The 27,676-nt window shown below is 41.7% G+C and overlaps 1 protein-coding gene across 1 annotated transcript in view; it reads left to right on the forward strand.

Moving 5' to 3' along the window:
* Positions 1–27,676, forward strand: part of LOC126248484 (spectrin beta chain, non-erythrocytic 1) — a 294,125-nt gene that overhangs the window by 39,128 nt on the left and 227,321 nt on the right. Inside the window, exon 2 of the mRNA XM_049949503.1 lies at positions 17,730–17,887. Coding sequence (XP_049805460.1) covers positions 17,730–17,887 — 158 coding nt within the window. The remainder of the gene's footprint in view (positions 1–17,729; positions 17,888–27,676) is intronic.

Consider the following 27,676-nt stretch of genomic DNA (forward strand, 5'->3'; position numbering starts at 1 on the left):
GTCGAAACAGAGCTCGCTGCGGAACTGTATATTTTCAGAATCTGGAACTGTTACGTGATTGTCGGTAAACAAGTGCGTCAAGACAGAGCTGTGGCTATTTATGTCATTGTCAAATCCAAACTGTAGATGTTTTCTAGTCTGTAGATGTTTTCCAGTCTAGAATGACACCATCAGTTGATTAATTAAATAAAATTGAACATAAGACAAAGCTGCTCTTTGACGTCATGTTACTGGATTCTGAAAGAATTTGTCTTGGCCTCTGCATAACACAGGTTTTTCAGTACTTCTGTGAGATGATTGGGATTTCCAATTTTGTCAGTGATGATGTTCCATAGCTTGTTTCTTAGTGTTCTTAAATGTTGGTGCTGCGGCTCCACTCTCCTTTTACCCCGTCATCTTTAAATACTGACAATAATTTAAGTAACGTCCAATTTTTCAACCATAAAAACATATTTCTGCCATTTACGTTTAATGGTGTACTTCTAGTCCGTGAAATGATGACACGTGACTCTGTGCCAATTAAATTGAAATGTCTTATGACTGCAAAAGCATCGGCTAGTCTAGGTAGTGAAAAACTGCCTTGACAGTTGTACGAAAGTAAGGATGTGGGGTCTAGAATATCTGGTTCTATAGAAAATAGTGACTAACGAATAAAACATGTTATTTTTGGATTGAGAAAATATCCAGTGTCAATTATCAACGAATTCGTCTCCTAAGATACAGGGATGTGATCTCATGACTAGCGCTATTGACTTCTGAGCTGTTGAATAAGACATGTTATTTTCAGAAGGAAGTTTTATCACCACTACAAATTTCAAGAGCGAAAATTTGTTTAAGGTAACGTTGACCCCATATGTACGTATCGGTAGGAAACTTGGCGGTGTCTTCAAAGCGAACCGTACGCATACATGGCAACGAACTAGTTTTGCAATACATTGGAATGCTGTTTCTCTAGACTGAAAGCTTTCAAGGTAGGTTTGTTTTGCTTGCAGCTGTCGCCGCACTGTCCTGATTCCACTGAAATAATGAGTGATTGTTACTGGTACAATGCAAGCACAGTCAATTTTTGTTAATTAAAAACGACTGAGTTTCTTGTTACTGTTGTGCATTATCTTTGCGTGAGCTTATGTATAAGCAAAACCAAAGGAATTCCTCATGTTTAATCCAGCTGTTGTTACTGATAGGCGTAATGCTGCACATAAATCTGATGAAGGCTTGGAAGGATGAACGGAATAGCACTCTATCAGCAAAATATTCAGAGGAGTACTGACCACTCAGAAGAATTGGTATTTACCAGTGCAAACAAATACAGATGGATTAGAAAACAAACACTAGAAATAAGGTGCCTATAACGTTATGTTTGTAATATTTTGCCCAGTTCTCATATCTTCTGCCATGTACAGTGCAGTGACTTGAGAGTGACGATGCAGAAACTGTAAAAACTTAAATTATACTTCTGCTGCGTGGACGTAGTTGAGTCTATAAATTCTTTTAATATACCCTAATTTACTGATTAGTTGTGTGACCAAATAAGCGTCGCTGAACTGTCGTATAGAGTAAGGTCTGTATATAAAGTAAAAAATAATACTGACCATGAATAATCACACATGCATGAAAAATATTGTCTACAGAAACGATGTGAATGAAGATGGGACAGTTTATAAGAGCTATTCGTAGCTATTTGTTAAGATGATACCTTTTTGTGGCAGTAACTATTATGTAACAAGGATTTCTTAGTTAGAAATTGTCATTTGGTGTACCATTTAGCACGGATTCAAAAAATACCGTTCTTGTGAAACTCAACTAGCTCTCTTTCGTATGAAGTAATGAGTGATGTCGACCGGGGATATCAGAATGATTCAAAATTTCTGGATTTCCAGAAGGCTTTTGACGCCGTTCCTTGAATTACGTGCCTATGGAGTATCGTCTCAGTTGTGAACTGGATTCGTAATTTTCTGTCAGAAAGGTCACAGTTCGCAGTAATCGACCGAAAGTAATTGAGTAAAACGGAAGTGATATCTGGCGTTCCCCGAGGAAGTGTGACAGGCCCTCTGCTGTTCCTAATCTGTATCTGGAAACAATCTAAGAGGGCCGCACAGTTTGTCTCCCAGACAATCTGTGCAGTCCTGATGCTGTCATCTAGTAAACTCACCAGAAGATCAAAACCAATCGCAAAATGACTTAGATACGATATCTGTATGGTGCGGGCAGTGACACTTGACTCAAAGTAAGGAAAAATGTGAGATCATCCACATGAGTACTAAAAGGAATCCGTTAAATTTTGGTTACACGATAAATCACACAAATTTAAAGACTGTCAGTTCAGCTTAATACCTAAGATATACAGTTACAAATAATAAAGTGAAACGATCACAAAGATCTTGTGGGGAAGGCGAACCAAAGACTGCGTTTTATTGGCAAATCACTTAAATGATGTAATATGTTTACTAAAGAGACTGCCTTCACTACGCTTGTCCTTCCTTTTCAGGGGTGTTGCTGCGCAGTATACGACTCTTACCAGATAGGATTTAGGGAGTACATGGATAAATTCGAAGAAGGGCAGCTCGTTTTGCATTATTGCGAAATAGGGAAGAGTGTTAGAGATTGTTGTTGTGGTCTTCAGTCCATCTCCCAGTACCTATTGTAACCTACATCCTTCTGAATCTGTTTAGTGTATTCATCTCTTGGTCTCCCTCTACGATTTTTACCCTCCACGCTGCCCTCCAATACTAAACTGGTGATCCCTTGATGCCTCAGAATATTCCCTACCAACCGATCCCCTCTTCTATTCAAGTTGGGCCACAAACTCTTCTCCTCCCCAATTCTATTCAATACCTCCTCATTAGCTATGTGATCTACCCATCTAATCTTCAGTATTCTTCTGTAGCACCACATTTCGAAAGCTTCTATTCTCTTCTTGTCCAAACTATTTACCGTCCATGTTTCACTTCCATACATGGCCACACTCCATACAAATACTTTCAGAAACGACTTCATGACACTTAAATCTATACTGGATGTTAACAAATTTCTCTTCTTCAGAAACGCTTTCCTTGCCATTGCCAGTCTGGATTTTGTATCCTCTCTACTTCGACCATCATCAGTTATTTTGTTCCCCAAATAGCTTAACTCCTTTGTACTTTAAGTGTCTCATTTCCTAATCTAATTCCCTCAGCATCACCCGATTTAATTTGACTACATTCCATTATCCTCGTTTTGTTTTTGTTGATGTTCATCTTATATCCTCCTTTCAAGGCAATGTCCATTCCGTTCAACTGGTCTTCCAAGTCCTTTGCTGTGTCTGACAGAATTACATTGTCATCGGCGAACCTCAAAGTTTTTATTTCTTTTCCATGGATTTTAATACCTACTCCGAATTTTTCTGTTGTTTCCTTTACTGCTTGCTCAACATACAGATTGAATAACTTCGGGGAGAGGCTACAACCCTGTCTCAATCCCTTCCCAACCACTGCTTCCCTTTCATGCCCCTCGACTCTTACAACTGCCATCTGGTTTCTGTACAAATTGTAAATAGCCTTTCGCTCCCTGTATTTTACCCCTGCCACCTTCAGAATTTGAAAGAGAGTATTCCAGAGATTCCACTATGGATATGATACGCAAAATGGGGTGGCAGTGATTAAAACAAAGGCATTTTCCGTTGCGGCGAGATCTTTTCGCGAAATTTCAGTCACTAACGTTCTCCTCTGAATGCGAAAATATTTTGACACCAGCCTGCATAGGAAGCAATGATCACCATAATAAAATAAATCAGAGGTCGTGCAGAAAGATTTAAGCGTTCCGTTTTTCCTACGTGCTGTCGAAATTGGAACGGTAGAGAAATAGTCTGAAGATAGACAATGAAACATCTGCGAGGTACTTCAATGTCAGTTGCAGAGTAGTCACGCAGATGTTGACGAATGTCATCTTTCCCTCTTGACTTTTCTTAGCAATAGAACTGTAATACATGCCAAATGATAGCTATTGGAAGATGAAGGACGTGTGCTTTGTTACATCTTATAAAGCGACAGAAGCCACTTCACGACGTGTTCGCATATTATTAGTCTTTATATTTCTCTGAACTTTTTATTCATACTTTACGTTAACACAGAGACTCCATTTCCCGTCACCAGTAACGATACAGGATAGGACTGGTTTGTGTTGTTCACGAGCCAATTGATGACGAGTAAGCAGAGGTGCACATGCGGCCACCCGCAGATTTTTGTGATTTTGGCTTAGAGCATGCGATATCCATATACCCTATTTTTAAACCTTCACAATTGCATGCTAATGACGCACTATAGTGGAATGTTCACAGTTAATCACGTATGCCAGTTCTCAAGTACACTGACGTGGACATCTGCTTATTAATTCGTTTAAACGATCTTCATCAAACCCTGAAGGTCTTCCTGAACGTGGAGAGTCACTAATGTCAAAACGATCCTCCTTAAAACGAGAAAATCATTTTCTTGCGTTATTCCCAAATATGACGCAAATGTTTCTTGCATGTTGTCACCCGTCTATTGAACTCGGGCAGGAAACTACGTCGGAAATGTTCCGATTTCTCCTGTTGGCGCTAAATTTTCTAGCGTCCACAGGTCCACTCACTATCTCCAAATGACAATATCCGTGAAATCTGAGACGGGCAGGGAGGGGGGGGGGGTGACGGCGCTCTTAATGTGGTTTATTAAATAAAAAAATTTTAAAAGTAAAAACTTTTAATGTCTAGACCTCAATTTTCCTATCACAATTAAAGTTCTCTAACTAGTTGCGATTGCTATCTGCAACCATCTTCAGATTGTTCGAAATGAAGCATTGGAAAGTATCGTTAGCTGTAGTCATGCAACAACATACATTCGTAAATACCAAAACAATATCAGAATGTAGTTGGAAACGTCACTGTAGCAAGCCAGATTGTAGGCGGTAAGTTCGAATGTTGACGGTTATATGGGAAATTTTCCAGCTGCATGAGTAGAAGTTGGATCAAAAGCTCATTGCTTGCAATGCTCATTCTCCGCCTATTCATATTTTGAACGATCTGAAGGTGGTTGCAGATAGCAACAGAGACTAGTTATCGAACTTTGTGACAGGAAAACATGCAAACCAAAAACCCTGTTAACTCATGCACTACCTAATCCCCCCGCACAGTTGTTGGAAGTTGAACGAAATCCCAACGCGAGCGTAGTGTCAAGAAATTATTTAAAACGTCACCGTCACCAACACGACTGCCACGGTCTGGTGCGCCTGAAATGTAGGGAGGACGTACTGTCTGATCTTCTTCTGCCGCATAGAAGTGTGCACATATAATGAAGAAAATATGTGATAGTGCGGTTATTCAGTCTACACAATCGAGCGATATTGTGCATTGGTTAAGATACTGGATTTGTTGTTGAGTGGAACATAGTTCAAAGGTCAAGCCATCTCGACGTAAGTTCTTAGTGGTTTCACTCAATCGGTTGAGATGAATGCCGAAATGACTCCGACAAGGTCACAAATGTTTCCTTTTCTCTTTCGTATGCAGCGCCAGCTATTATTTCGTCTCTGCTGAATCGATGTCAGAGGGACGGTAAAACCTAACCTCCAGTTTTGCAGAGAAAAGTATTGCAGTCATTAAATACTGGAGTCGTAGGCGGGGGGAACTGTTTCACTTCACGACCTGGACATCCTCAATCCTTTGATAAAGTAGCCTTGACTGGATTCCGCGTACTTACCTTTCTGATAGTATGTCTTTATAGAGGGAGCTAATATATCAATTTTAGATTGTTTTTCTCATCTTATAAATAGCTCTTGAATACGTCAATGCTCCATTGTAATCGATACTCGTATTTCACTAGCAACTCAGCTCCTCCAGTTTCATTGCGTTTCGATTTTTTGTTATGTAATTCCGCTGATAGAATCGTTCGCTGGCAGACTTTTGGCCCTTTCTCGCCACTAAGCGTCATTTTGGGTGACGTGAACTCCTGCTCTTACCTTAAAAAATAAGGTATGGCCTCGATAAATGACAATGAAATTCAATAACAACTCAATGTAGTGTTCAATGGAAAAATTGCTGCCCCCCGTCATGTTTTAACTTAATGTATTCATAGCTTGGAGACAGTCCTTTTTGTTTTTATCAAACTGGAATTCCCACGCAACTAGTGCAGCGATTCTAGACTTGTATTTATACTTCGAACGCTTCGAGGAAAGTACAGAGAAATAGGGTGGCGCACTCACGGCATTGGGGACACCGTCTAGCATTCCGACTTCCTCTTGCTGTTTTCTTAAGTCTTACTGCAAATACTGTGATGGTTTCTTCAACAAGGCCATGATTGGTTACCTGCCCATTCTTCGTACCCAGTGACCGTAAATTTTTTAAGTTGTTCGAAATAGGTATCCTGATGAGTATACAAAGAGTAGAGAAATGGTGTTTAAATACGCTACTACGGACTGAAGAGTTGCCCAGCAGTATAAGGAGTAAAACAGTCTTTCATTTTACGCCGTGGCCTTCTTCTGATGATCGAATGGGTCAGATGATAATTTATGTTGTTATGGTTTAAGTCGACTCACTGAGAAGTCTATGGAAACGGAATTTAAAAAAAAAATGGCTCTGAGCACTATCGGACTTAACATCTGTGGTCATCAGTCCCCTAGAATTTAGAACTACTTAAACCTAACTAACCTAAGGACATCACAGACATCCATGCCCGAGGCAGAATTCGAACCTGCGACCGTAGCGGTCACGCTGTTCCAGACTGAAGCGCCTGGAACCGCACGGCCACACCGGCCGGCAAACGGAATTCATAGGGAATACATGCTCAATTGTGCCAACATTGAAGCCAGAAGAATCGGCCTCTCCCTACTGCAGATACAAAGTTCTATCTTTTTTATCTAGCCCATCGACATCTTTCTTGACCGGTAGATACACAAATAACCAGCTGGAAAGTTCTAGTTTACACGTGTTTCTATTTGAATGGATCAGGGAGAGATAAGGAAGGTCAACCTGTGTTACTACGGCACTAGCGTTCTGGCGACATTTGTAAAGCTCATTGATGTTTGTTCGGCCTTCGTGCGTAATCGCTGAGTACAGACGCGGCCATCCCCCCCCCCCCCCCCCCCCCCGGCCCCTTTGCAGCCTCCACCCGTCATTACTGTAGTGGTTGTGGCCACAATCTAGCCATTTATACAGAACTAAAACACTGGAAAAATCTTGTTTTGTTTGCGTGCTATGGAGTAAAAGAAATTTAAGACCAATTATAGTGATGTATAGCTGGTTTATCTTCTTCAGGGAATAGCACGTAACTGCGAATAGTTGATGTGAAGCTAAGACCTGTGCCAAATGTAGCGTAGCTACATGTACGACCTTCCATACTCTGTCTCCTCGTGTTATAGTTCTGTGTGTATTAGCTCAGGCAAACTTCCCGATGGCGAACAAATAAGTGTAGGGGAACCATGCCTAAGACAGCGCAGTTAAGGAATAAACGTAGATATCTGGGTTATTATCAATAGGAAAACAAAATCATTTTAGGTTTATATTTATTAACATAAAATCTACATGTTCAGAAAACTACAGCAGGAGGGAGGTAATGCTTTCATCGAACTTTTCAAAAATACAAAAAAAAAGGGAAATGGACACTCTTTCGTTCGCCTGCGCCTAAGAATACGCAAGACATGCCCAAAGAGTACGTATTTAGCAAATGTCACAAAACGCAAAATCACCCTCAAATGAAGAGCACTGTTCGTAGCACCATCTCCCATAGTCAATGCACTGGATCCAGTCCTCTGGAAACGTCAAAATCTATGTTCTCTACTCACAGCTTTCAGTCTTTTCCTTAAAGCAGTCTCCTTCGTACCAAGAGCAGCGGCAATCATTGTTGTGTTCATTTACAATTCGTTGTCTGTTCTCATTGAGCAGCTCTTTAGTTTAGATGAGTCTCCTGTCTGATTTTCGTACTTAAGTTGAAGTCATTCAGAAACGATACTTATCCTTCGAACTTCACAACGCAAATTTGCAGTTGTGCCCTAAAGAGAGACCGAGAGAGGTAGCGCAGTGGCTAGCACACTGGACTCGCATTCGGAAGGACAACGGTTCATACCCGCGTCCGGTCACCCTGATTTAGGTTTTCCGTGATATTCCCAAGTCGCCGGGATGGTTCCTTTAAAAGGTTACGGCCGACTTCCTTCCCTAATCCGATGGGACCGATGACCTCTCTGTTCGGTCCCCTCCCCCAAATCAACCAATCCGAAACAGAAAGCTCGTACTCTTTGGCGACGTTATATGCGCACTCTTTCATACAGAAACAATGGATCCAACCAAAGTCAACAGATGGCAGCACACGTCACATTTGCAAAACATGTGGATGCAGTATGGTAGTTTCCAAGCCAGCCTTTCAAAATGCAATTAAGAATTAAAGTCTATTGCTCGTATATTCTGCGTATAACTTATGCAACACATTACCAGAGCTACACCAAGAAAGCTGAAAAGTGATTCTTACCGGTCTCACTTCGGAAACACGGGATTTCTTCAAACAACTTCTACGAGGTGTTTCTGACATCAGTCTCAACACAACTACGTCAGTGACGAGCTGACGAGTTTAGTCAACTGTAAGGAACACAAGCTGCGCGCTCTTTGGGACTGCGCACTCTCGGGTACATTTTCCCTATGTTTTGGGACGTTCATTGCAGCTAGCGTCGACAGTAAATATCCACAACTTTCCAAACGATCCGCTTTACTTTGTACCGAAGGAAACAGACCAACTGGAACTGAATCACCATAACTAAACGAAAACATCGGCCTGTGCATGTTCTGTAGGCGAACAGGTCTTGTACTGCTGTAGGCTTTGCTGTTCCGAGGTTTAGCACTGGACCCTGTTGCGTATCGTACATGGGACTGAACTATAATCACTGAAAGGAAATGTCTGTGTGATGGGAATGAAATAGATTAAGATGCACTTATAAGGAATTATATCAGCGAAAATCGATCAGAAATGCTGAAGACGACATGTAATGAATATGTCTTGACTAACGAAAAATGTATGCCAGACCAGGACTTGAACACGACTTTCCTGCTGTTCATGAGCAGCCACCTTAATCGTTAAGCTGTCAGAGCACGGATCCAACTTTCGTTGTCACATATGTTTCCACCTATGATTTCTGAACACTAATGCCGAAGATCCTCTCAGATAGCCTCACTAGCGAATGTTGTAGATGGTGTCATGGCTTATCCTGCTACAAGGAATCTATGCCAGTTGAATTAGATTCATTAAAATGAACTGATCGATTGATTTGGGGCTGGTGGTAGAAAGGGGTGGGGGGGGGGGGGTGGGGGGAAATGATGATGCAGTGACATAAATTATGCCAGCAAAATCCATTCAGTAATGTTTAACCTACATTATTCTGAAAGTTTTATGACAGTGTTCGAACACTTGTTTAACACTAATTTTAATTAATCACGACGTGGGTTGTGTTGCTATTGCCTCGTGTGAGCATCTTGAAGTCTTGAGGTCACCGACATCGAGGTATTCCGCCGACGACCGACATCGACCGAAGCTGCGCGATCTTTTCAAACCAATACGTTAGTACGTGTGCGGTCTATATCAACGCCCGAAAGAACAGACTTCGGAAGACGGTCGATGCAATTCGTATCAGTTTGTTATCTTCGGTCGAGCTGGGCTACGTGAGAAATTTCTAAGTTAAGTACAAGAAAGGAGGAGTTTATGGCATCCTGAGGATGAGAAATATAACATGGATGTGTCTCGGAATCTGTGGTCTGAAATCGCATCTTTATTGGAAACAGGAAGTTACGAATAACTTAAAAATTTAACAATAATGAACTGAATTTACCTTGTATGAATTATTCATGTTCTGTGGTTTTCTAGCCATTTCAGCCTCATATCTACACTTAATGCCGCATGTCATCTGCCAACACAGACAAAATTTGTATCATAAATTTTACGCCTAGATTATAACCTCAAAAAATTGTGTGTGCGACTGAGAAAAATGGCGTATGTCAGTTTTGATTCTTAGTTACTGCAGTGGATCTTTTTTGGGTTTTTGTAGGTGTGCATTAACTGTTTACGAATAATTATTATTCCTTTTTACTGGTCTTTTTATGCCAGTAGGGCGATGGTTCCGTTATGAGGTGGATATATATTCTAAAATTCATGTTTGTCTTGGAGACAGGTGCTGAACGCCATTTATTGAAGGTGTGTGTTTTGCTAAATTTATTTGAAGTTGTGCAGAGTGTTTGTGGTCTTACTTTCTAAAGTTACCACGAATCATCTCGACTATGTAATAGAACGTTTGTCCTCTAAATGGTTCAAATGGCTCTGAGCACTATGGGACTCAACTGCTGAGGTCATTAGTCCCCTAGAACTTAGAACTAGTTAAACCTAACTAACCTAAGGACATCACAAACATCCATGCCCGAGGCAGGATTCGAACCTGCGACCGTAGCGGTCTTGCGGTTCCAGACTGCAGCGCCTTTAACCGCACGGCCACTTCGGCCGGCTGTTTGTCCTCTCATATCACACATTCGTAAAACTTTTATAGTCATTCCAATAACTCAGGAAAGAGCGTGCAGTATTCGCCGCATTCTTTTCAAGAAAGATATAGTTCATTCACATGGATTCGGCGTCCTTTTAATAGCAAAAGCCGCAATACAGCACTCGTCTCTAAGCATAAAGGCGTCGCGGCGTCTATCCCTCTCCCAAGGAGGTTAGAATGGATTCTAACCTTGATCCTGCCAAAAACTGTCGGAGATCATACGCACTGTAAACAAGCGATCTGCCTATGTTGCCGGGCGACCTCTGGCGACAGCGTCTGGCGACTGTTGTCGGTGCCACAGTGACCGCAGCGTAAGGGTTGGAGAAAGTATTAAAGTAATGAACTGAAGGTAGTCAGGTGGTGTGTCTGAGATATAGCCAACGCTCATGGACTTTGGAACGTTTTCCTTGTTGCGAGAAGTTTTTATTACTAAAATTGCACTGGTCTGTTCATCTTCGAAGAACGAAATATTCAGTATGAATAAATTCAAACAAAAGCGGAAAATAAAATGGACTTGAAAAAGACCCAAAAGAATTGAATTATGTTCTATTAAAACCGTTCTGACAGCAAGAGAGTAATATTTACAACAAAACAAGATACAAAACTATGAAGGATGGATCGCATTAAGACAGATTCGGATTCAATAATTCGAAGATTTCAAGTATAAACTGCGAATTGTATCACAAATTCAAGACACACAAACGAAGAAACTTTAGAATGAAAGAATGAAAGATTTCGATATAAAGTGCGGTATATGTCGGAGATAACAAGATGATCAAACGAAATCAAATGTCACACAAGATTCGACAGTTGATAAATAAAATACAGTTGGTCGTACATACAAAAATTATGTAATGAAATAAAGAAAACTATTTAGAAACAAATAAACACAATTGGCAAAAATCAATGAGTGTGTAAATAATAATAATAATAATAATAATAATAATAATAATAATAATAATAATTGCACTGGTCTGTTCATCTTATAACTCTTAGAACAAACGTTCTATTACATAGTCGAGATGATTCGTGGTAACTTTAGAAAGTAAGACCACAAACACTCTGCACAACTTCAAATAAATTTAGCAAAACACACACTTTCCTGAGTTGCTGTCAGAACGGTTTTAATAAATCCCGTGGAGGCCCGGGAAAAGAATAGGCCTCCGGTATGTTCTGCCAGTCGTAAAAGGTGACGAAAAGAACAAACCACTAATAGGGCTAACCCCCCTTTTAGTGTGATTAGTTGGTTCAGGACAGAACTAAAGAAGCCTCGGACAAGCGCCGTCATTGTCGGGGACGACGCTTGAACCCTATGCCCGCCCACAATGGTAACGACACTGCTAGCCAACTGGAAAATGATTTAAATCCAAATAGAGGTGTTTTGCAGGATATGCTTCCTACAACCACCCTAGAAGGAAAACAAAGGCTGAGGATGAGATGGTCAGATGAAGTTAATCGACACCTCATGTACTGTTATTACCAAGGAACAAACCTAGGAACAAACCTAGGAACCAACACAACTGGATGCAGATCACAAGTATACACAATATTTATTACCAGATACCCAGAATTAAAATTTTTAACAGAACAACGACTAGCTGATCAGATCCGTGTAGTAATAAAAAATAACAGGATACGCCAGTCAGAATTATAAAACATCAAACAACAAGTACAACGAATACTGGAACAAAATAATGTGCAATCAGAAGAAGAAGAAAATACAGTAATGGACTCAAACATTCGAGAGCAAACAAACAAAGAACAACACGCATTGATTAAACCATCAGAGGAAAACGAAATCTTAAGACAGCCACCAGAACAAGCACAAATAGAACACGAAGTGACACACATGTTAGATATAGAAGAAAAATTTCAGCTGACATATATAGAATACAAAGACACAAATACAGACATTAGACCATTCTTGCACAGACCGCCAAATAACCCACAAGTCGAAACAACAATAAAAACTATCAACACAATCATATACAACAAAATAAATGAAAACACAACTATGGAAGAGTTACAATTACTGGTTTATATAGGAGCACTCACTACACTAAATATACACACTAGGCAGAGATCAGAACCAACCAACACACAGAAGAAACCCCCAAACCAGCATGGCAACACAGGCTACAGATCAGAATAGAAAAACTGAGAAAAGACATCGGACAGCTAACACAATTTATAAGAAATGAAATGTCAGAAAAAAAACGAAAAAGGTTAGGTAAAATCTCACAACAAGAAGCGATAGAGCAATTAGATGAAAAGAAGCAGAAATTACAAGCATTGGCCAAACGACTTAGAAGATACAAAAAAAGTGAAAATAGAAGGAAACAAAACCAAACATTCAACACAAACCAAAAGAAATTTTACCAGACAATAGATAACACACACATTAAAATAGACAATCCACCAAACATAACAGGCATGGAACACTTCTGGAGCAACATATGGTCAAACCAAGTACAACATAACAGGCATGCACGGTGGATACAAGCAGAAACAGACACATACAAGATGATACCACAAATGCCTGAAGTGATAATTTTGCAACATGAAGTCACCCAAGCAATTAATTCTACTCACAATTGGAAAGCCCCTGGAAAAGATAAAATAGCAAATTTCTGGCTAAAGAAGTTCACCTCAACACATTCACATCTAACTAAATTATTTAACAGTTACATTGCAGACCCATACACAGTCCTTGATACACTTACACAAGGAATGACTTATCTGAAACCTAAAGATCAAGCAGGCACAGCAAACCCAGCTAAATATCGCCCCTTAACATGCCTACCAACAATATACAAAAATATTAACTTCAGTCATTACACAGAAATTAATGACACATACAACACAGAACAAAATTATAAATGAAGAACAATAAGGCTGTTGCAAAGGAGCACGAGGATGTAAAGAGCAACTGATAATAGATGCAGAGGTGACATATCAAGCTAAAACTAAACAAAGGTCGCTACACTAGGCATACATTGATTACCAAAAAGCTTTTGATAGTGTACCCCACTCATGGTTACTACAGATATTGGAAATATACAAAGTAGATCCTAAATTGATACAGTTTCTAAACATAGTAATGAAAAACTGGAAAACCACACTTAATATCCAAACAAATTCAGATAATATCACATCACAGCCAATACAGATTAAGCGTGGAATATACCAAGGAGACTCATTAAGTCCTTTCTGGTTCTGTCTTGCTCTGAACCCACTATCCAACATGCTAAATAATACAAATTATGGATATAATATTACTGGAACATACCCACACAAAATCACACATTTGCTATACATGGATGATCTAAAACTACTGGCAGCAACCAATCAACAACTCAACCAATTACTAAAGATAACAGAAGTATTCAGCAATGATATAAATATGGCTTTTGGAACAGACAAATGTAAGAAACATAGCATAGTCAAGGGAAAACACACTAAACAAGAAGATTACATATTGAATAACCACAGTGACTCCATAGAAGCGATGGAAAAAACAGATGCCCATAAATATCTAGGATACAGACAAAAAATAGGAATAGATAATACAAATATTAAAGAAGAACTAAAAGAAAAATATAGACAAAGGCTAACAAAAATACTGAAAACAGAATTGACAGCAAGAAACAAGACAAAAGCTATAAATACTTATGCTATACCAATATTGACCTACTCATTTGGAGTAGTGAAATGGAGTAACACAGACCTAGAAGCACTAAATACACTTACACGTTCACAATGCCACAAATATAGAATACATCACATACATTCAGCAACAGAAATATTCACATTAAGCAGAAAGGGAGGAGGAAGGGGATTTATCGACATAAAAAACCTACATTACGGACAGGTACACAATTTAAGAAAATTCTTTCTAGAACGAGCAGAAACTAGCAAAATACACAAAGCAATCACTCATATAAATACATCGGCTACACCACTGCAATTTCATAACCACTTCTACAACCCTTTAGATCACATAACATCAACAAATACGAAGACAGTAAATTGGAAGGGGAAGGCACTACATGGCAAGCACCCGTATCATCTAACACAGCCACACATCGATCAAGACGCATCCAACACATGGCTAAGAAAAGGCAATATATACAGTGAGACGGAAGGATTCATGATTGCAATACAGGATCAAACAATAAACACCAGATATTACAGTAAGCATATTATTAAAGATCCCAATACCACAACAGATAAATGCAGACTGTGCAAACAACAAATAGAAACAGTAGATCACATCACAAGCGGATGTACAATACTAGCAAATACAGAATACCCCAGAAGACATGACAATGTAGCAAAAATAATACATCAACAGCTTGCGTTACAACATAAACTTATAAAACAACACGTTCCCACATACAAGTATGCACCACAAAATGTACTGTAGAATGATGAATACAAATTATACTGGAACAGAACCATTATAACAGATAAAACAACACGAAATAACAAACCTGACATCATATTCACCAGTAAAAAGAAGAAATTAACACAACTAATCGAAATTTCCATACCCAATACAACAAATATACAAAAGAAAACAGGAGAAAAAATTGAAAAATACATCCAACTGGCTGAGGAAGTCAAGGACATGTGGCATCAGGATAAAGTTGACTTATACCAATTATACTATCAACTACAGGAGTCATACCACACAATATCCACCAGTACATCAACGCAATACAGCTACATTCAAACTTATATATACAACTACAGAAATCCGTAATTATTGATACATGTTCAGTTACCCGAAAGTTCCTAAATACAATGTAACATATACCGTACAGTTAAAAGGAAGTGACGCTTGATCAAGGTCCGCGTCACTTTCCATTTTTGACCAGACATAACGTCTGAGAAAAGAAAGAAAGAATAATAATAATAATAATAATAATAATAATGGTGGTGGTGGTGGTGGTGGTGGTGGTGGTAAAAAGTGCTTATGCTGGATGGTGGTCACATCCCATCGGTCAGAATGCCTCTGTTACGACCAACAAGAGACCATAGTAATTGTGTACTAAGAAATCTATAATACGTTGTGAAGTTCGTATAATGAGTTAAAAACTCGGTTACCACAACAGATCATGAAAACAAACGATTATCGGAAATGATATATAGCCTACAGCCATTCGATTTGTGGTCAAAATTGAACGCCTGGAAAGAACGGAGTTGAAAGTCAGTCCCTTACTCATCAATTAGCGTTGTGGAAAATACCGAAATCCCACGTCACTATCTTGGATAAGGTCCTGGTGAATGTAGTTGGCCATTGCCTTCCTCCGACATATTACGAAGTGTGTATGAATTACGTGGATCACTACGATCGGGTTCTTTGCAGCGTAGGCGTGTTTGATTTTATGGATCACTATGGAACGAAAAGAACCCGGTACCGACACATATCCTCTTTTCTTGGCTAAGGGGCCCGCCGAGATTATCATCATTTGAACGAATGGATTACCATCTGCAGTGTCGCATGTCATTACCCTCAATGAAACGACGGCGGCGGCAACGGGGACGACAAAAACCTATTAATAGATGGATGGGAGACATCAGGAAACAGATGGTTTAGATGATATATGGTTATAAATGATTAAAACGTATAATTACGTGCCAATGTTCATTCTTCCGCTGGAACAAGGTTTGTTTTCAGTAAAGCTTAGCAGCTTTCATCATTTATATTTATATGATATTCTCTTTACATTACTAATCACATCTCCTGTAAGCCTGGTAGGTCCCTGATGCTGATCGGGCCACACTCTCATATATTAATGCGCATGTCGTTTTGTACTTAAATTGGAAGATGCGAACCGAAACACCGTAGTATTTAGTTGTTGTGGAGAGTATCCGTGCCCACTGGCATTTTATAAGATGGAAGTTTAAATCACCAGATTTAGGTTTTGCATGGAAGCCGTTAAGAAGGCAAAGAGCGGTATGGTGCCTTTGAAGAGCCCGACCGAATTCCTGTCCCAAGCTTCTGCTCCGTCTCAAACGATCTCGTTGTTCATGGTGCTTCAGACTCCAGCCACGGGCCTCAAATCAGTAGTTTCGGAGAACTTTGCGAACTAGCAGGTACATGCTCTCTATGTGACGAGAAGAAATTATGAAAAACGCAACAGGTGGAGAGGAAATAGAGGTTTGCCTTTATCTGGATAGCAGTACATCAGACTAAGATATCTCGTTGGTCTGAGAGTAAAAGTATATGTACTTTGTCGTGTAAATATGGCCGGACATTTTGGTATGGATCTAATTCAGAACGAGAGGAAACAGGGAACTGGGTGTTGCGCCCTCCCTCCCTCCCCCTCTCCCTCTCCCTCTTCCCCCCGCCCCTCTTCCCCCCCACTGAAAATGTGTTATTTTTGAAAACATAAATTTGACGTGAAAAGTAAAAATCAAAGTACGTAATATATGTCATATTATGTACTCTGCTCTAAATGTAGAACTGTTCCCGAATTTAGTGCTGTTATACTGGCGTTTTGTAATCGTGGACGAACACGTGATTGATGAACAAAGAACAGGTGCTATAAACTAAGACCCTACTGTTTAAACGAATAGTCCGCAGCTCGTGGTCGTGCGGTAGCGTTCTCGCTTCCCACGCCCGGGTTCCCGGGTTCGATTCCCGGCGGGGTCAGGGATTTTCTCTGCCTCGTGATGACTGGGTGTTTTGTGATCTCCTTAGGTTAGTTAGGTTTAAGTAGTTCTAAGTTCTAGGGGCTGATGACCATAGATGATAAGTCCCATAGTGCTCAGAGCCATTTTTTAAACGAATAACTTTTTTTTAAAAAGACGATATCAACTTTTCGTCGTACCTTCGGTGCTTTACAGCTGCTCATACAGTAATTCGATACGCAGTCTGTGTTATTTTTTTAAGTCCAAGATTCTTAATTTGCTATATGAGGCGTTAATGACTCTACTGACATACTGCCTCTCCGATCATATGCTGGGTATCGAGATGTTAACGTACCATCCTGTACTGGAACAAAACACATACAGTCTGCTCTGTGTTGATGTTAATGAGCTGAATGATATTTATAAGAGTTTTCTGTTGGTTCCAGTGATCACTGTTTGGTAACGATTGTAACACTTCTAGGTGCAGCAACTTCCGTTTTTGCCATGAAAGTGATGTTTATCGGGCATGTTAATGTATTCTGTGAACTGAGGAACTGTGTCTTTTGTTACAGCCCAGTATGTGCACGACTACGACCCGCCACGAAACGCTATGACGCAACGGGAGGACGTTATCAAATTCGAGCAGGGCCGCATTCGCGCCCTGCAGGAGGAGCGTCTTGCCATCCAGAAAAAGACTTTCACAAAATGGATGAACTCTTTCCTCCAAAAGGTACGTCATTTGCGTTTTCTTCCGCGATAAATTTACCTGTGTCAGTATTTATAAAGAGTTTCTTTCGTCAAGTTTTCTTCTTATATGGGCCTCCAGTTATAATTTACGTTGCTTTTTCGGGGCCATGTGTGGCAGTTACATTTACAGTAGTAATTAAAGCTGGATGTATCGAATTTTCTTAATATCTTTGTAATTAACGTATGATAAAGATCACACAGACGGTTTATAGTGTCTCGTGCCATGGGTGGCCGAGCATTGTCCTAAAAATGGCACCACGATACTGTCGCTTAAGAGGTAACACAGGAGGACCTAGGATATCCGTTGACGTACCGTTGTGCCGTCAGAGTTCCCTCTATCGCTACGAACCGTGATCTCAACTCATACTCGATGGTTCCCCACACGGTGACGCCAAACACCACTTTGCCTCTCCAGTCACTACCATACTCGCTGGCGATGATAACCCAGGATAGTGCAGAACCGTGAACGGTTGAACACAATGCAACGCCATTCGTCAACAGGCCATGCTTCCTGGTCACGGTACCACTCCAAACGCAGCCTTTTGTGTTGTGGTATTAAAGGCAGCTTTAGCATGGGACGGTAATTCCATTTCCGACTAGTAGCGCGGGATAACAAGACGGAATGTTTTAGGGAGCCCATTACTTCTTCTCAGGTGACAGGTTGTGGTGGTCAGAGGGAATCTTGATGAAGAGAGTGCCTACAGTCCAACATCGGGCCACTGTCACATCCGAATGCGCCACAATTGTGGATAGTGCACAATTCGACCAGCAGGACGAATTCAGATCCACAACGAGGCCTCTTTCAGGCGCTGATAACGCCGTCTCACGCGAGTATGCCTCTCCGTGTCCTTCCGTGATCTCTCAACATTTGACGCTGTTCACGCCCCTTGTATACCCTACCATGCCTGGTAACAGCACTAAGCCGGCCGTGGTGATCGAGCGGTTCTAGGCGCTTCAGTCCGGAACCGCGCGACTGCTACGGTCGCAGGTTCGAATCCTGCCTCGGCATGGATGTGTGTGATGTCCTTAGGTTGGTTAGGTTTAAGTAGTTCTAAGTTCTAGGGGACTGATGACCTCAGATGTTAAGTCTCATAGTGCTCAGAGGCATTTCAACAGCACTAAACACAAACAACACTAACGTGCTCTAGTACCCGTTCTACCTGACGCTGAGAATTGTAACTATAAACATTTCCATACTTGCCTGTGGTGTACAGGTGTACGAAGTTACATTGACATCTAACCATGTCTTCTGAGTGTTTCACTTTTTTGTCAGGCAGTGCATTATACAGAAAATACCATGACTACCGAAGGCTTTGTTTCCTTCTTGGAATTTACTACGACCAATACAGAGGAAGGCTGGGGACATGGCAGCTTAGATGTGAAACGAATCTGCGTGGGAAAGTCCTGCAGTATTCTTTCAGCGGTTCTAGAAGCACTCTAAATATTTAGCCAGGGAGATTTTTTAACCTTGCTGTAATTGTTTTTATCTCAAGGTTACGCGGCATTATCGGCGTCTTGACCAAAGAAGAGAGAGATTTTAAACGCGTATTTTATGAACTGCGAAGGCCATAAAGGAATAACTGCAGAAATATCGACATTTATGCCACATGTACTGGCTTTACAGATAAATGAAACATCATATCACTAAACTCTCATTTCTGACACGCAGTTGTCCGTACTTTATGAAGTTATGAGGAGCTGTATTTAGTTTGTACAGGTCATTCAAATGTGTTTGAATGGTGTTTCCGTCAATCTGTTCCGACATGAGTGAATAGTTTGTTGCTTCGAACTGCTGGAGGACGTTGACAGCGCACTCGTTTCCGTATAGCCAACATGTGGCCAGTCGGCGATGTGTGTCGCGAACACTCAGGCCACCGTTGAGGCGTGACGGGCAGTGTGAGGTCTGACGTTAAAGGAAAGAGATTCGTGGAATTCGGTGCTGCGTGGGTGTCTCAGACTACAGATCGGAAGGTTTTTTGTGTATTTGGAGGAGGGAGGGGGGGGGGAAGTGGCACTGTGATTGGCATTCCTCGTTACACAGTTAAGTCCCACTGTAACTGCGTAGGTCAGTTGACTATCAGTTCGGAGAAAGGCAAGGGAATTCAGACAGTGGCTCTTGAAGCACTATGATGATCAAAGCAAACTTCATATTGTCGAATTTGTACTCTGAGTCTGAAATCTGCACCTTCTCATCATTGGAAGAAAGTGTTGAGAGCATGCCTAATTCGGAAAAGCCAAGATATGCACATGCCAAAGCGAATGTTGTGCATGGTGACGACGACCACAATAATGTTTGTATGTATGTGTGGTGTCCGTTCTTTCGGACATGTTTTTACACTATTGTGTGTTTGCTGTCAAAACGGTGGTCTATCGGCAGACGTTATCTCTTTAACTTTGACACTCTGTAGCGTTGTTGGATGATGCTTTCGAACAGGAATCTTATCCGCAGTTTATCCTTAAAGACACCTGCTGCAATCCCTCGAAGTCTGTCGGTACCCTTTCGTTCCACACTATGTGCGAGGGTTGTAGACCTAAGATGACAGACACACCATTGACGCAGACATTTCTCCAGCGTTTTGCAATCAATTTTCGAAAATAAAAATTTCTCCACCTTCATGGCATTGATATAATTGTCATCCCAGTAACCCTGTAGAACATCACGTTTCGTGAGTCATTGTTGGACTTCTTTTTATCCGTCCATTTCTCTTCCATGTTCATGAGACGATAATGACTGTGAACCCACGTACTGTTAATAGTACTCATTAAAACTCTTTAATGCATTTATTTCTATCTGACAGCCTACCGATCGCTGACGGCGACGCACTTACTGGCCGTTCTGTAGCTCTGTTCCAGTTGACCATTCAGAAATGGATTTCCTCAGTAATGCGAATCCCAGGTGCATCACTACTAGTTTTCGTGTCACCGAGTGAGAAAACACTACGTTTAAGACGTCGGAAATTACTTGGGTTGTTGATTGGAATGGAGGGGGGGGGGGGGGAAGAGGGACGTAAATAGCTGTCACACCATCCTGGTCTAGGTTTTCAGTTTTCCATAAAGACTGCTGGAGATTGGCAGAAGTTATCCGTAAAGGCAAAAACGTATTTTTTACTTGTTGAGCCATAGCGCCGTCACTATAATCAGGGAGTCGATAATATACGAATTTCTACCCTATCTACCTTGCATTCTTCCTCTCACAAAGCTATTCGGCGCCTTAGTAAAACACTTGATTTGCAGTCGGAAGGACAGTGGTTGAATTCCGCTCCACTCATCTAGATCAGCATTTTACATCAACCAAAACGTAAGGGGACGATCAAAAAGTTTCTTTGAGGGCGTTTCTCCGGCGTATATGCAACGCAGCACGACTTCCAAGCGGTAGTGCAGTATATGCATCGGACTTAGTGTGACATTCGTGTCTTTGTAATGTGCGTGCGCTAACTGCGGAAATGTGAACTACGACGACGTTATTAAAACATGCGTCCAAACAGGACCAACGTTTTGTCATCCTTTCTTGGCTGCCGAAGGGGGAACACCGGTAAACATTCATCGGAAAACGAAGACTGTATGGGGCAGTGTGTCTGTCGAAAACCAACGTTGGAAATGGTGCGCGTGCAATTAAGGCGAAACGTCCGGGAAAGCAGCGACAAGGGGTGCTGCTGCTTCATGACAACAAACGTCCCCACGTCGCAGATGTCGTTAGGCAGAAGTTACGCCAAGTCAAGTGCGGGACACTCGAGCACCCGCCCTATAAATGTGATCTCTCCGCATGCGCTTGTTACGACTTCGGTCCCTTAAAAAGGCCTTGATGGGTCGACGATTCCTGTCGGACGAGGATCTGCAGCAGACTGTTATGGACTTCTTCGTGCAGCAGGACACGGTGTTTTCCAAAAGAGTACCTTAAACTTGTTGCGCCGATGGAATGATTACCTTAGTGCTCACTGCGATTTTACCTGATTGGCATATCGATTCCAGACGTACGGTCTGCGAACGGATACTTTTTGATCGCCCCTTATATCTTAAGGCCTTTCAAAAGGACACACCCTTCCCCCCAATCGGAGATTCTGCTCAATATCTAATGACCTCGTCGTCAACTGGACGTTAAACCCTAGTCTTCCTTCTTTCCTCTGTCTGTATGTTCTTTGTGCTCTATTATGTACCTCAAATTTCAGTCTGTTGTGATGTTATCTTCATGGCGCTGAAGTTCAAAAAATCGGCACAGTAATTGCTTTTCTCCTAATTTAACGAGAGAATGATGATGATGATATTGGTCTTTCATATTTCTGAAGTTGAAACGGGACGAGTCGGTATTTACTGTGAGAAGAGACTGTGTTTTCAAGACTGGTCCGTTCCTCACTCTTGAAGAAGACATTGCGGCCGACAAGGCGATTTTAATGACTCCATCGTCTATGCAATTCGCATGCTGCCAAAAATTGAAAAGAAAGAAATTCTTGTAGTATAAAAGAAATTGCAAGAGTTACTTAAATGTAATACGGATGCTAGTGCTGTTTTTGAACGATGACACAGTGATACCTTTTCATTCAGTTGAGTAGAATACATATGTTATAGGCAGATTTTTGGTGAAAACTGAATAACAATAAGACATTAAGAAATGTTTGGTTTATAATGGTTATCATTCTAGGGAATCTGATAGATAGCGTCAACTCTCATTGTACGTGCTGCAGCAGTTGAGGACTCTTGTTTTACTGTGCTCTTAAAGGTGCCTCAGATTCTCTTCAGACTACTTTTGTTTTACCCTCAATACTCCATATTTAATGCCCTGTTAAAATGTTCACACTTAATACTCTGTCAAACTGTTCACACTTTCTGTGGCACCTTTAATACTTAATAATGAGAGGTTCGAAGAAATGTCTCATTTCTTAAAATGGGCACCTTAGATGTTCGCGACGGAACACAAAAATTTTGGCGTTTCTCTGGGACCATCGTTAAGAGCGGCCGTGGAAAGTGATGTGTTTCAGAGAATGGGGGCCTTGGCTTCCCCACCTGAAGCCTTGGTGCTGATGAGGTGAATGACTGTTGAAATAAATAAGTAGAGTTCACGTCCCAAGTCACTGATCTCTCCAGACTAACCCATTCTACTGTTTCTGCTACTCTACTGACAATCCTCTCAGGGGACACCGCTTTGTTGTAGGCGGCTTTAGTGCCGGGCGGGAGCGTTTTTGTGTCTCACTGACGCTGAGAGCTATACCGGCGGTAGCGTAGTTACTGGCAGGGTCACCCAAGCCGGACAGGCCTCAGCGGAGGGACCCCAACGAAGTTTGTCCACCACTTCGGAAGGGCGGGCTGTCTCTTTCCCAAGGAGCTCCACCAGCAGTGGTTGAGCACGAGTATGGTGACCGCGGGTTTCCCGATCTGTGGGGGAGGGTGGGGGTTACTGGCCAGTTCCGCCAACCTTTTCTGCCATCAACTCATTTCGTAATGGAACACTTCTAGTTGAAACTGCCATGTCAAACCAAGTATTTAAGCTTATGGGATGCAAGACCTTATGCTTAGGTGACTACCCTGTTGAGGCTGAGTTGCTTAACACCCATAACTACTGTAAAGGCGTGAGGACTTGCTCCTATATAACGGAGATGGACCTTGAGGAGCTATATGAAGAATGGAAAATATGAGTGTCACAGAAGTGCAGAACTGCAACATTTATTCTAACGTCCAACACCCTGGAATTACCTGAATATATTCTTCCAGGCTTAAGGTTTGACAGTTTGTTCGCAAGCTAACTTAATGCTTGAAGTGTGGAATCATATCACTATAGCATGTAACTGGAGAGATAGAAGTTAAAATTGTGGAGGCTCAGGTCGCGAATCAGTTGACTCTTGTACACTTCCTCCGAAATGTATAAACTGCTACAGGGATCATGCAGTATGGAACAAGATGTGTCGGGTGTATAATGAAGAAAGGAAAATTTTGGAGTTGAAAGTTAAGAGACACATACCCTATGGTGAAACTAGAAGAGCGTTCAAGGCTACACAACCTCAAGTGTTTGCTGCTTCTTGTGCATCGACGCTTAAGAAACCAGTCGCCAAGTGTGATACCTCTACAGAAACGCCGCCACAGATTCAAGTGCTAGTGCATGCATTTGTCAGTGTACCAGTGAGGGGAAAAGATACACTTGTACCCAAATCTACATCATTCGAACAGAAAAAAAATATCATTCAGAAACCGTCAACAACAGACTTGGAACCTCAGCCGCAGACCATTGCACACCAACTGAAACCCACTAAGCCATCACCTCTACCCATGCAAGCAACTCCTTCCATAAGTAAGGAAGAACGTCATACACAAAGTCTTTCGAAATCGAAGAAAGTGGCAGAAAAACCATTCGATCGGCGAACACTCTCCCTTCCTGATTGTGATTTTATGGTTGATGACACTGATATACACATGGGGGAACCGGAGAGCTGGGTAACCTCTCATGTTTTCCCTGACCATTCGGACAAGTCACGACCACCGCGGGAGAAGAACAAGCTCAGCCATTGCTAGTTAATGGCTCCCACAGAGACTTCCCTGTCGCAGTGGAAATTAAATGGATACGAATCGTGTTTGGCATAATGACAGCTCCTGACCCAGAAGAGCTTATTCTACATTTGCTTACAAGAAACTCATTTTAGAGTCACTGACACACCTTGATTAAGGGTTTACGATGGACGCTACTACTCTCCTGTCCCTCTTACCACGGCTATACAACTAGTTTCAGTTGAAGTTCTTACACAATTTAAAATCAGTGTTGTTTCACATCTTCCACTTCATGATCCGTTGGATATAGGTGCACTGATTGAACTCCTTGGCGCATCCCCCCACCCAGTCCTTCGGCGGGGCGGGGGGACTTCAGTGCACACAATGTGCTGTAGGTTCGGCTACCACTTGCTCCAGAGGTCGAATTATCGAGCGTCTCATTCATTCAGAGAATGTCTCCCATTTTAATTCTTATCAGATGAACACTTTTCTACAGTTACAAGGTCAACTACAGCCACTGAACTTTGTTTTTACTCCCCAGCTTTTGCAGACTCATTTCAGTGGGAAGTGGCCAAAGACTTGCTTTCTAGTGACTCCTTTCCGGTGTAGATTAATCTGCTGACTCGGCCGGTGGTTGGCAGGAGACTACAAAGAAGGGCAAATTGCTAATGATACATTCAGCAGGCCATATTCAAACAACATTATTGTACCTGGGGACGGTGGACCATATCACCTGTCTGATCTAGCGAGCTGCCGCAGATTACAGTCCCAGTCTAGCAAGCACCTCAGACGACGGCCTGTTCCTTGGTGAAATGACGTATGTTGCTTGGCAATCAGAGATAGACGCTGAGCTTTGTGGAGATTAAAACACGATTCAACTACAGGAAATCTTCCGGTCTGCAAGAGCACAAGCGAGGCGAGCTATAGAAGAACGGGAGAGGAACTCCTGGAAGGATTTCGCGACTCCCATTAATCGGTCAACTTCCATGTAGCCAGTTTGGGACTCAATAAGGCGGATTTCAGCCAACGGCAGTACACCTTACCTTATGCCCTTGTTGAGAAATGTGGTCTTGGTGGACGCGCCGAAAGACATGGCTCAGGTTTTAGCTGAACACTTTTTTACCGCGACTGCGTTTCAGGTATTCCGTAGTACTGTGAAGATGAGGAGGCAGTGCTTCATGTCGTCTAACGAGGAGGTCTACAGTCCTTCATCCTCCATGTGGAGTCTGTAATCGTGTCTGTACGCTGCTAGAGACACTGTGTCAGGACTCGATCAGATTCATTATGCAGTGCTCCATCGTCTGTGCCCTCGAGCCAAAGGCAAGCTGCTATCTTGTTTCAATCGGATCTGGTTTGGAAGAACAGTATCCCTCGATTTGGAAGGAGGCAATATTAATTCCTTTACGGAAACCAGGCAAGGATCGTACCGACCCTAAATCCGTCCTCATACGGGACGACACGGTTAACGTCGATATGGACGCGAACGCGACATCAGACCTCACTCCAGCGGCACACCGGACGAGCTGGTTAGCGTGATTTGTGCTCTCAGCACTGTCTAGTGGCCATTGTCGGGTTTATTTGGCTCGCAGACCACAAAGTTTCTGTACGAAAATGGACGCGCGCAAAACAGCTGCAGTAGCTCTGTTCGGTATTGTCGAAGAAGAGCGGTGAAAATCGTGAAGATACTTGACTCCTCGATGGCTTGAACAGCAAATTGCTGGTAGAGGAACACTACGTAATGTAAATTTAAATTGAATATAGGTATGGTATAGTGTCTAATGTCAATTTGCGCGTGCGTGATATCCATATTCTCAATGTTTCATTCACTACTAACATTCTGAAATAACGTACTTCATCATAAAGATTTCAAGATCGAGATCCGTTTCCTAATTTCACTCGAATGGAAGAAGAGCTGATCATCATCATCATTGAAAAAGATATTTGTCGGTAAGGTACAAACCTGTGCCAGTTCAAAAAAAAATGGTTCAAATGGCTCTGAGCACTATGGGACTTAACATCTGTGGTCATCAGTCCCCTAGAACTTAGAACTACTTAAACCTAACTAACCTAAGGACATCACACACATCCATGCCCGAGGCAGGATTCGAACCTGCGACCGTAGCAGCCGCGCGGTTCCGGACTGCGCGCCTAGAACCGCTAGACCACCGCGGCCGGCCCTGTGCCAGTCAGTTAATCCATATATATATCTCAGAAAGTTCCGTAGGAGTAAAAACTTCCAGTGTGTAGCATGTATTCATTCTCAGACGTAGACTGGCAGTCACGATAAGATTTCTGGTCACTGAGGAAACATTCCAATCGTTGGCCTTTGCAACAAGAATTGCAGCAAATACATAATTTATAATAATTAAAATCGGCTTTTGAGATAATACTCTTATTAAATGAATAAGAAAGATCCAAAATATAATAGAAAAGATGAAAAAAAAATTTGGAAGGCGGACGCGAAACTACACTACTTTGCTCTACGCAACTCAAGAGCCTATGATACTATGAACTGCGCGACATAGCTATTGCACCTGCGTACATGGCGTGCAGTGTCTTAAGACTGTAACTGCAAATCTCATTACTTAATATTTAAGATGCAAATTGTGCGGGAAAGACGCGCCTTTCATAGATTATCATTGCATTGAAGCATAGAAATGGTATACTTTCGTAGCACACAAGTTATAACACCAAAAATATCAACACAAGATGTCTTTACCTACCGATCTGTAGTTTCCTATCATTTTATTATAACAAATCGTAGCTAAAACGACGCATCTCCGAGAGTTCCTCAATTTCTGTGTGCTTTGAAACCATATCACGTACTCTATGAGAAAGAAAACCCAGCCGACCGTTGTGACCGAGCGGTTCTAGGCGCTTCAGTCTGGAACCGCGCTGCTGCAACGGTCGCAGGTTCGAATCCTGCATCGTTCATGGATGTGTGTGATGTCCTTAGGTTAGTTAGGTTTAAGTAGTTCTAAGTCCAGTGGACTGATAACCTCAGATGTTAAGTCCCAGAGTGCTTAGAGCCATTTGAACCAAAGAAAACCCACCAAATACAATGTTTAACACCATAAAATATGGTGGCTTCAAGGATCTAGATATATGAGGCCTCTGAATACACAGCCATTGGTCAAAGGCCCAAAGTGACTTCAAGCTTGGCGCAACACAAGAAAACTTGTTCTGAAGATTACGTTTGTATAGATTTGTTTTCTTCAATTTTAAGTGCACACCACAGTTTTATTGTTGTTTATATGGACAGATCCCAGCAAGAGAACGCCCTTGCCTGTTTTTCCTGGTA

Source organism: Schistocerca nitens, chromosome 3 (genome assembly GCF_023898315.1).
Source record: "Schistocerca nitens isolate TAMUIC-IGC-003100 chromosome 3, iqSchNite1.1, whole genome shotgun sequence".
Classification (NCBI taxonomy): domain Eukaryota; kingdom Metazoa; phylum Arthropoda; class Insecta; order Orthoptera; family Acrididae; genus Schistocerca; species Schistocerca nitens.